This window comes from Juglans regia, chromosome 7 (genome assembly GCF_001411555.2).
Source record: "Juglans regia cultivar Chandler chromosome 7, Walnut 2.0, whole genome shotgun sequence".
Classification (NCBI taxonomy): Eukaryota; Viridiplantae; Streptophyta; class Magnoliopsida; order Fagales; family Juglandaceae; genus Juglans; species Juglans regia.
The window spans coordinates 40,710,200-40,721,410 of record NC_049907.1 but is presented as its reverse complement, the minus strand read 5'-3'; the positions used below and the strand labels follow the sequence as shown (position 1 = coordinate 40,721,410).

The 11,211-nt window shown below is 36.5% G+C and overlaps 2 protein-coding genes across 3 annotated transcripts; one reads left to right on the top strand and one right to left on the bottom strand.

Moving 5' to 3' along the window:
- Positions 1 to 2,585: 2,585 nt before the first annotated feature.
- Positions 2,586 to 6,405, top strand: LOC108989431. Of its 2 annotated transcripts, XM_018963032.2 has the most exons (6): positions 2,586 to 2,652; positions 2,780 to 2,839; positions 2,936 to 3,133; positions 3,241 to 3,450; positions 3,537 to 3,743; positions 4,131 to 6,405. In XM_018963032.2, exons 2-6 carry the CDS (start codon positions 2,797 to 2,799, stop codon positions 6,050 to 6,052), a joined length of 2,580 nt encoding a protein of 859 aa, XP_018818577.1. In that variant the 5' UTR covers positions 2,586 to 2,652; positions 2,780 to 2,796; the 3' UTR covers positions 6,053 to 6,405. The 2 variants fall into 2 exon arrangements, with proteins under 2 accessions (XP_018818577.1, XP_018818576.1); XM_018963031.2 differs by lacking the exon at positions 2,586 to 2,652 and having other exon boundaries at positions 2,684 to 2,839.
- Positions 6,406 to 8,722: 2,317 nt separating this feature from the next.
- LOC108989435 (calmodulin-like protein 8) lies at positions 8,723 to 10,621 on the bottom strand. Its single transcript, XM_018963035.2, has 4 exons — positions 10,395 to 10,621; positions 10,048 to 10,205; positions 9,731 to 9,811; positions 8,723 to 9,072 (listed from the first exon to the last, which is right to left on the bottom strand). The coding sequence occupies exons 1-4, from the start codon at positions 10,483 to 10,485 to the stop codon at positions 8,935 to 8,937; spliced, it is 468 nt and encodes a 155-aa protein (XP_018818580.1). The 5' UTR covers positions 10,486 to 10,621; the 3' UTR covers positions 8,723 to 8,934.
- Positions 10,622 to 11,211: the final 590 nt, after the last annotated feature.

The window sequence follows — 11,211 nt, the reverse complement described above, 5'->3', positions numbered from 1 at the left end:
GAATTTGCTCGTAGTCCGGAGGAAGAAATCTAGCCCTCATCAGGCGTTTCATTTTAGACCATACACGCACTGGTTGTTTGCCTTGTCTCCTCCTGTTGTTCTGCATTTGTTCCCACCAAGCCGAGGCACCACCACACAATTTATAAGCAACCAGTTTCACTTGTTGCGCTTCAGGAATTTGCATATAGTCAAAGAAGTTCTCCACCTCAAGCATCTAGTCGAGAAAGCTCTCAACATGAAGATGACCATTGAAACAAGGTAAGTCAATTTTAATTCTAAAATTGTGGTTGTTGTTTGGAGCTCTCTGCCATCTTGGTTCCCACGGGCGAAGCCTTCCAATTCTTCATCACTAGAAGAATCGTCATGTGCTTGGTCCCGCTGCCGATGCATAAAACCACGACCACCCTGTGGACGGTTTGCACCCCATTATCTGGGTTCCTATCACCACCAACATGAATGCCTGTGATGGCTGTCTGAATCTCCTATAACATGCGTTTGATCCCTTCAAAGCATTGTTGGTTCCTTTGATCTTGAGAATTAACGGCAGCCCATATGGCCTGCATGCCACGATCTTCATCTTGGGAATTATCTCTCGCCATTAAGCCAGGTAAAGCCTTGCAATGATGCCAAAATTGGCGTAGCGGAAGACGTTCAAAGTTGACAAACAGAGAAAGTGGAGTTTATGAATAAAACAGAGGAGCAACAGAAGAACTGTGTCTTCCGAAAGTTGACGCTGAATTGCAGAAAAATTAACACTACTTTCTTATTCCAAACTTTTCATTATTCTTCATTACAACGATAGCCAAATATATATGGAAATCACAAGAGGAAAGTTGATAAATGAAAAAAAGGAAATACTTAGTAAAAAAAACATTAAACCAAAGTAAATCATCGTGAAAACGGAAACAATTCCAAAGGCAAGTTGACGCCGTATCCCTCAATTAACGTGATGCATGGTTGGAAAGCCAATCACTTAAAATGTTCCAAAATCATAAGAAGCAGCTGCCACATTAGTTGTAACCACGTCCTGCATTAGTAATACATTAGAATATCAACTTTACAATAACAATTAATTTTATAATCTAATATACCATATTAAACAACGCCAGTTTGTAAATTTACTTTTATAAAATCTTTTTTATGCCTAAAACACTTCTAAAAGATAAAAACAGTGAAGATAAGAGGAGCTAAGCAGCGATTGCATGTAGCAATATTGTGGCCACACCCACGATATCTTCAATGGGTTCAAGCTTATAATTGGTTCTCCAAGATGCTTAGCTTCTTAGATCTCCACTGTTTTGATGTGACGGTCCTATTGATTTGTATGTTCATCCATGGGATAAACCAAGTACAAACACAGCAGAGGAGATGAGAGATGGGTTTGGTTATAAGAAATAAGAAAGTTGCTGCCTCAGAAGGATGCAATATGGTATAATCATTTCCATGGCTAATTTATTTTGTTTAAAAGTGGGTGCGGTGGTTTCAACCAACTTTTCTTTACGTTCCTCTGGTTCTGAGAAAAGGAAAAGGAAGGAGGGGAGGGTCCAACAAGTTTACTTTTGAGCCGTGGACAGGTAGGGAGTTCCAAAGCAAAATGCTCAGCCATGATGAACTTAGCCTTAAAAATATATCTGCTTCTACTACCCACACCGCATACAGATAATGGAACTGGCCTTTTAAGACCTAAAAAAATCTTGAAGAAGAGACCTACTTGTTCATGGCATTATCAAAACCATTATTAATCCATACCCCATGGCAGAAGAAAGTTAATATCTGCACCGGCCTGTTATGCAGACCTCAACCTGGCCAATCTTTATTCTACATGTGGCTCAATTAAACCATCATCTCCCCAAAAAGAAATGCATTATCTTGTTGCATTTGCAGTCGTGTTTCACATTCCATCCATATCCCATTACCCTTTTTTATCAGCCATGGTCGGTACCGATGTAGGTCCTTGTCCAAATGTCTTTCTCCGGTATGAACAGCTAGACTAGATGGACCTTTCTCTATAGTATTTCCCACATGTACTCGAACAACACGAGACGGTCCTTTATAGACCATCTTTTTGAAATTGAAATTGGAAAATTAATCCAACTCGTTTTCAGTACTCATGAAGATGCGCTTCTAAAAATTAAAAGCCGCATAATGTGCTCTGTACAGGGTTTATTAACAAACTCGAAAACAAGATCGGAACGCATCATTTGTGTCAGTGCTGCATTTGCAGATTATGGTCTGCTTTAGAAGGCTAGCTAGGTTAGACTGGCATAACTTTTCTCCAAAAAATGCCTAGCTTTTGGCATATTAGTTAGGAATTTAGCAAAACGTAATTATTGATAGGGCTATGGGCATTGAGTCGCCGACAGATCAACTTTATTTAGTTAACAATGTCCTCAAGGAATCTGTGAAATTCATGATCACAGAATGTCAATGTCAGATAAAAGAAAGGGATAATTAGATAATGTATATGTTCCACTGCTTTTAGAGGTATTCATGTTTGGCTGACAAATGACCCAATGAGGCTTGTGCTTTAAGCAATAACAATGAAGTAGACGTTTTAATCAAATATTAATGCTCTGGCAGTCTGAGAGGAATGAAGCTGTCATCAAATCTTTATAGCTATATATGCATGTGAATATAATCATCTTCGTCATGGTATGAAGTTCTTAGACTTGCACATTTTGGGTTCGTGCCCTCTTTAAGCTCTGTAGTGCTGCGGAAAACTCCCGGTCCTCGAAGTTGTTTTCTCGTGACTTTGTCTTTTTGCATCATTGTATTGCAGGAGTTGGCAATATAGACATGGGCAACGAGATGGGTAACAATAACACATCTGGTTTAAAAGGTAAGGCAAATCTAAGTAATTTGATATTTTGTTCTTTCTGACTTTACTGAAATGTGTTTTTCATTGAAAATAATATTGTTGCTTGTACAAATACAGAAGAAGACAACACAAATGCTATAGATTCAAAAAACTTGTTACTAGAAGCTGATGATGCAGATGATGTTAAAGTGGAAAATCAAACAGGTCCAACCTCTCCAGCCAAAGATTCTTACGAAAAAGTTGCAGGGCTGTCTTCTGATGAACCAACAGGACCAACAGATCCTCATATTGAAAATGAAACATCTGGTGGAAGAGGTTGGTAATTTGATTTTTCTATAACTGGTGCTGAAATTCATCGTGCTTTACCTGTCGATCATTTGATAAGTCCATAAACATTAACTTCGGCCTCTTTGCTTCTATAGAGCAAGAAGAAAACGAAGTCCATCCTCATACTGAACTTTCAAAAACAGTAATGAAATCAATTGATCCAAGCGATGAAGACAGTGAGTTCAGACCAACTTCTTCGCAGAAAAATTCTGAAGTTCATGAGAAGACAATAGGGCCAAATTTGGATGATAATCAATTGGTAACAAGTGACATTCAACTTCAGAAGCAAGCTTTCCCAAATGAAGGTTGGCATACTCGGTCCATAGTCCATTTTGCTTTAAGAACTCTAATTCCAATCCACAGACTTTCACTCAGCATTTTTAATCTGTAGAGCAAGAAAAAAGTGTTGTTCAAACTCCCACTGAATCTTTAAGATCAGTGGTAGACTCAATTGAAGCAAGCGGTGAAGATGGTGAAATCAAACCAGCTTCACCAAATGATTCAGAAGTTCACGAAAAGCCGTCAGATTCACATTTGGCTGAGAATCTATTGGGAACATATGACCATCAGCTTGAGAAGCAGGCTTCCACCTGTGAAGGTCAGCATACTCAGTCCACCCACTGATTAAAAGAACTTATTTCAATTAGTCATATTAGGTGTTTAATCATTTTTCATTGCTTCCTCACATTTTTATTTAGTACTAGTAGGATGCATAGTAAACATACAAACATACTGAAACCCAACATAAGACCTAGGCGTTTGTTTGCTACAAACTGCAACAGAGGAAGAGTAGATTAAGAATGGACAAGCTTGGCTTGCCCTATGTTAGGCTTGTTTAAGGAAATTTTTTTCTGGTGGTTTCTGTTTGTTGTCTGGAATGGAGTTTATATACTTAGTGTTAAGTTTCTGGTTATAAAAATAAATAAATAAATAAAAAGAGGAGAGTAGATTAGGAATACAACTTCTAACACTCCACCTACGCCAGATGATCCAGAACCTCGACGATCTTTAGATTTAAAGTCCGATCAACATGAACTGGACCAAGTCAATGCTAACCTTTCTGAAGAAGATGGCAGTGGATTGCTGCAAGGAAGGGAGGATATTCTAGGACCAAGCGTAAAATGTGCTAATGAGGAGAATGGTCACCTTTTAAATGCTGACATATCAAACAATCTTGGTGTCAGTTCTAGTGCGGAAAATAAAAGGAGTGACTCGTTAGTAAAAGAAGCAACATTCAAAGAAGAAAAGCTGCCATGCGAAGAGAAAAATGAGATTATAATCGGAAATGGGGTACGGTTTGATTTGAGCAATCTGACAACAACGACCTCAGACCCCCCAAGAATTATTAGGAACAATTGCAATGGGGAGTTATCTACTGAGGCTGATTCAATTAGGAATGATTCCTTGAAGTCAGAACTTGAAAATGTTGTGCTGGATAAGCTATTAAACTCACATCAAGAAGTTTCTGAACCTGAGGACAAATGGATGATTCTTACTAGAGAAACCAAAATAGTAGGAAGTGGATCAGAAATTGAAGAGGTGTCACATGAGTCCAATCTAGGTCCGTTATGTGAAAACCCAGAGAAAGAACTAAAGACTGATGAGGCAAATGATACCCAATCAGAGTTCAGGAAGATTGAGTCTAAAAATGAGGAGTGCGAAATGAGAAGTCCGCTTGACATTTCTACTGATATTAGCAGTATCAAACACTGTCGAATTGAGGAGGAAAAGAATGCAGAGAATGCTTACAACGTCGAAGTAGTTGTTAGAAACCAGAATAGCACTTTTGAGGGAGGCCACAAGGACTCAGAAGGAGAGCTTCTGGTGGTTTCGGAGGGATTGGTTCCTGTTCCAGCAGAGTTGATTTTCACAGATCGCAGAAGTGAAGAGGAGCAACCAGAGGAGAAGAAAATTCTGGAAAAAATAGACGACAAAGCAGAAGCTTCATTTGCCACTGCAAAGGATACATGCGAAAGTGAAACCGCAAAGCAATGCATGTCTCAAGCCCCTCTGATTGACCAGGAAGAAGAGTTTCTCTTACAGTCTCCTGCTTTTACAATCCAGTCTCATGATCACAATTGGCCTAGTACAGTGGCACCTGAAACTACTCAAAGCACCTATGAGCCAAATCCTGAACTGAGGCAGGAAAGCTGCAATGAACTCTTTGTAGCCCACTTTTCCACTTTCAATTCCACGAGATTTACAGCAGAAAATTTTGTCTCTGCACTTGAGGAAAGTTGCGGAGAACTATCACAATGCGAAGAAACAACTCCAGAGACAGTGACAGAAACTACAACTTTGGCAAGCTTGTCCAGTGTACAAGGTATAAAAACTGAAGGATCTGCGCTTGTAAATGGCAGTACTGGCGGAAGGGAAAGTGGGGGAAGGCTTAGCACTGAATCAAATCCCGATTACATGAACACCCCCCACGTTCAGATGCGAAAATCCCCAAGTTTTGATCTTGATCTCCGAATTGATCAAGCAAGAGGGGAAGAGTCGGATCAAACCCCACTATTGTCTCAGGAAAAGGATACCACGGAGAGTTCATCAAGCCAGGCTGATGTTAATATTGGAAACTCAGTTGAGTATGTTGGGTACAATAAAGACGTGTTACAGTATGAATCAATGGCCGTGGAGGAGAAAGTCATCAAATTGGAAAGAAGGGAGTCTGAGAAGTCGAGAACTCCATTCCTAGGCTTCTTGAAAGAAGAGGAAGAAGCTCGAATTGTGGTAACACCACAGAAACAAGAAAACATTGCTGCTGCCGAGAAGGCAACCAGAGAATTGTGTGACTCATCTACCAAGGAAGCTGCATCTGCATCAACTCTACATAAAGGTAAAGAGAAGCGCAAACCAAGGTCTTCCTTCTTTGGCAACTGCATGTGCTGTGCAACTGCGATTAATTAAACATCTTTAAGAAATTAATCACTTACTGGTTCTTCTCTTTAATTTCTTTTTCCGATTTGTTGGGGTTGGATTTTCTTTCTGATTCAAGCTTTCGAAAAATGGAGTTTTGACCCGCAGACACTGTTGTTCGTTTGTATATTGAGATAAACCAGCAAAGAGTGAGCTCGAGTCCATCGTTTGTATTCATTTTAATTTTTTTCCACCATTCCCCACATTACATATACAGACTCAAAATAGTGTGATGTATGGTGTAATTATTTTCATTTTTTTTTTTTTTTTTTCTGTTTGTTGAGGAGAGATAATTGGCATGGTTTGAACAAGAAATTGTAATATTAGGCACCTTTGATTGCAAGTCGTTATTTATATAGTGCAGTGATATTGAACTCTTATCATGATCATCCATCCATGTGTCCATCATGAATTACTATGTTCATGTTAGAAATGAAATAGGCTACCTAGTACCTGTAATTAAAGAGTAAGGCTAGATACAAGTTTTAAATAGACAAATCTCATACAAATTTTTCGTAAAATAATGGGTCTCACAAATAAATAATAATTTTTTTTCACTTTTTTAAAGTAATGTCTATTTTTTTACAAAGATTTATATGAAACTTATCTATTTGAGACTTGTACAAATAATTTCTCGTAACCAAATTGTTAAAGAAAATAAGACGTTGGGCTCGCCTAGTCTCGGCCTGCTGATCTATTTCAAATTTTGAAGGCTGAAGCTCATTCCACCTCGGGCCTTTTGATTGGTTTTGAATGCTCACCAAAATGAAACCCACTAACCCATACCGAAGGCTTGGTTTTGGGCTTCATCCACCTATGGCAACGATCAAATATTCTTCAGAGGGTGCGGCTACTCTGCCGCCCCTTCTTGACCGCTGGGCTTACCGCCCAGCGTAAACTAGTTTTTTTTTTTTTTTTTCTTTTTTCTTTTCACATTTTTTTAATATATTTAAATACATTTAAAAAATAAAAAAAATACATCAATACATTTAAAATCACTTCCTTAATCATTAAGTAAAAAAAAATAATAATAAAAAAATAAAAAAAGATAAGTGGTCAAATAGAGGTGTCAAATTGAGTGGGCATAGTAGTATTTTCCTTCTTCAGAATGTTATAAAGCAATTAAGATAAAATAAAAATTATAATCTATCGTATTATATTAAAATATGCCAATTAATAATTTTTTCAATGGAAAATTCTCACTTAAATAATTATGAGTTTTACAACATATAATCACTTTTGTATATTTTTTATGCACTTTATTGATGTGATTAATCAAAATATATATTTTATATTAAAAAAATATGACGTATTCAATCACATTAATAAAATATATAAAAAATACGTAAAAATGACTGCATATAAATTTTTTATATAATTATTTAGTTTGGCCTTAAAGCCATTAGGTGGGTAGGTTACGTTACCAACTTACCCTGACCTCAGTTGTGGCTTCGTTGCATTTTCCTAGGCAAGTCTAGATAATATTATTTATTTATTTATATATTTATTTATAAGAAAGCTAGATAATATTCTTAATGGAGAATAGAGTGGTCCATTGGGTACAATAGATAGAGGAGTTTTATGTGGCAAACTCCTCGACCCTCTAACGCAAAATGGAAACTACATTTTTATTCGCTCTAGTACAATTTTTTAGTTCCTCCTTCAAATTGTTAGAATTCTCAATTGACTGGTTTTAGCAATTTATGGTACACAGAGACAAAACAATATTAATAATTCAAAGATGTAAAATTGTGATTTCTCAAATCTACTTTTTCCTTATATTTATTTTGTTTTTGTCCTTATTTGATTATACAAATTAGATGAGATGAAAATTTAAAAAAATATTGTTAGAATATAATTTTTTATTTTAAGATTTGAAAAAGTTGAATGAATTGATTTTTGTATTTTGTTTTAAAATTGTAATAATTAAATAAGATGGAGATTGTTTGTGAAAACAAATCAAGCCTTGATGAATTACGTAACATTACTTGTAAATTTCCATTGGGACAAAGCGAGTTCTAATTCTAAACCATCACAATCTCTTGATCATGTCTCAACGTTTGAAAACCTTTCTCAAACTGTGCAAAACACGCATTCGCTAGCTGATCAAAGAGAAACCAATGGGATGCGTGTGTTCGTATACAAGAGAGAGATAGATGATGTGCATGCATGCCTCCATTCTTTTCTTACGCGCATCTGAAAAGGAAAACCAATGCTTCAACGCGGTTTTTCAGACTTCGCAAGAGTGGACTTCTATGTCCATAAATTGGAACATGAGACTAGGTTATCACCAAACATATATATATATATAATATGAAAATATCTCGACACGTTAACATGAAAGAGACAACTGAACCTATGATCTGATCCAGCGCTAGCTCCCACACAGCGGTACTATGTGTTGTTAATATGCATGCATTTCAAAACCATTGATCTGTCAAGTTCAAACTTTAGAACGAAAAGTTGGGAAATTAATTTCATATAAGTACACCGGCTACGTACCAATGAGTTGGAGGATAAGGAAATTAATTAAATAAAAATAAAGAACATAACTAATATAAATTTTTCCAGGTTTTTTAATTTTCTGAACATGACTTGAAGCACATGACAACATTAATATTGATCAACTAGTGTACTTGAAAAGAAAGAATACAATTTAGGTTTGAACTAATCAAATGGTAATGATTGTCCATGGTGTCATTCTAATAATTTTGGGTCATTGACACATCATAAAACTACTACAACGTACGACAAGAACATGAGGACTAGTAATTAATCACACTTATTGATCTTAGGAGAAAATGAGGTTGAAAATTAATGAATTTGAATAAGAAATTTCTTCAATCATATATTGTCGATCGAGGACTAGGTGCTTATCCGATGTTCATCATCATTTTGACAAATTCATCGAAGTTGACTTGTCCATCACCATCCAGGTCTGCCTCCCTGATCATCTGCTCCACCTCTTCATCAGTCAATTTTTCACCCAGATTGATCATTACATGCCTTAACTGCACAGAAGAAATTACAAAGAGAATCACAGTTTAGTTGTTTTAGGCAGTTAGATTCTCTTGGGACCCGGTTGTCAAACATATATAGATGCATTGCATTTCTAATTAGAATGTGCTAATGTTCATTGCATGCAGAGATCGATGTACTGCCTGCAGGTACTGTCATTTTGATACCCCCCCGCCCCCACATAAATTAATTAATGTAAACTGGGTGGAACATGTGAAATGCTTGCATAAAAACATTTTAGTCCATTACACATGATTGTCCATGTAATACATTTTAGCATTAATCATTTCACCACTGAGGCCCTGATCAGACACGACCAAACCATAGAGATCCGTGTCTATGATCCCTGCAATGTCTGATTTCTAATGTTAGAATTCAGCTGAACCTTCACTTATTTCTCCATGAAAGAACATTATTTTTCAATGATGTGTCTGTGGGTCACAGATGTAGACTTGTATTGGTACAATATCATAGGCTTAGCTGTATTCTGAATGTCAGAAATTCTCAAGCTGTGGAGGTCAACAACACACACGGCGAGGACACGGAACAAAAGTTTCAGTTTTGTAGCAAAAATGAGGTTCTCACTTCTACTTTCATAAAGTTAAGCATTCACATGGTGTGAAGTGAATGACAAGGGGCAAGCCGACTTACCTCAGTAGCTGATATATAGCCATTTTGATCCTTGTCAAAAACTTTGAAAGCCTCCTTCAGCTCCTCCTCTGCATCAGTCTCCTATAAAAGAGCACAAACATATCCAACCTTTAATCAAGATTGATGACTAAACTATGTTTATTGTTTGGTGGGGGTGGATAAGCAAGCAAGTACATGAAAAACATCATAAAAATGAAAATTTTCAAAATCATTAATTTTCCTTTTTTGTGTTCCGACACATTGACATGACATGTCTGGTTAACGGGTGTGCATTGGTAGAGTTAAGGCCGTAACTATATATATATATAATCCGTTACCTTCATTTTCTTGGCCATTAAGTTGAGGAATTCTGCAAACTCTATAGTCCCATTTCCATCGGCATCAACTTCGCTTATCATGTCCTGAAGCTCCTCCTCGGTCGGATTTTGATCCAGTGACCGGATAACAGTCGCCAGTTCATCAACGGTAATGCAACCTACACGATCAAATGCAACCACAACATGAATATTTAGATACATATTCTTGAAAACCTGTTGTAAACATAGACTATATATATATATATATATATATATATATATAGCTAGTGAATCATAAAATGCTTATAATTAAATATAAGCAAGGTAGACCCATAAACGATAAGCATATATAAGGGAGAAATGCTCACCATCTCCATCTTTGTCGAATAGGCCAAAGGCTTCTTTAAACTCGACAATCTGTTCCTCACTCAGAACATGATCTGCCATGGTGTTTGCCATTGAATCTCAAGAACGCTCTAAGAACCTTACACACAAAAGGAATCGATAGAAAGAGAGAGAGAGAGAGAGAGAGAGAGAGAATGTTGAGTATAGCTGAAGCTTAGGTGGGGCTTTAAGTAGAACTTTGATACGGTAAGGGTTTCGCAACTTCTTTTCAAATCAATATTAAAGAAGGTCCAACATTAAGAGTCAAATTTATAAGGTGCATGGTGACTATAGTTTGGAGTTATAGACTTTTGCTTTATTATTATTGCTCGAGAGAATCGTAATTATGTTTCATTCTACATATTGGACTTCATTCTGTGAGGGAATTAATTAAACACAAAATAATTATTAATTAGTTAAAAATTTTATCTGGTTTTTGATCTGTATTTTTATTAATAATTTATATTATAATAAATTTTGGACAGCTGTAAGAGTTTGGTGTTTAGGAGACAAATAGCATTCAAAAAGTAAGACAGACTGAGAGAGAGAGAGAGAGGGTATGGGGAGAAGTGTTCTTTGCTTTCAAAATTCAAAGCCCCAGAGAGCACGCTGCGTTGCTTGCACGAGATGAGAGCTTAATATCATATGCAATTTTTTTACTTTGTCAAGCACTCTCTACGCGCTTTATTTTCAATTTTTTAATATGTTTTGCACTAATTTTAAAACAGCCAGATATAAAATAAATAAATATATTATGTGGACCTTATAATATTTATTAATGTTGTCACCATAAAAATTTTG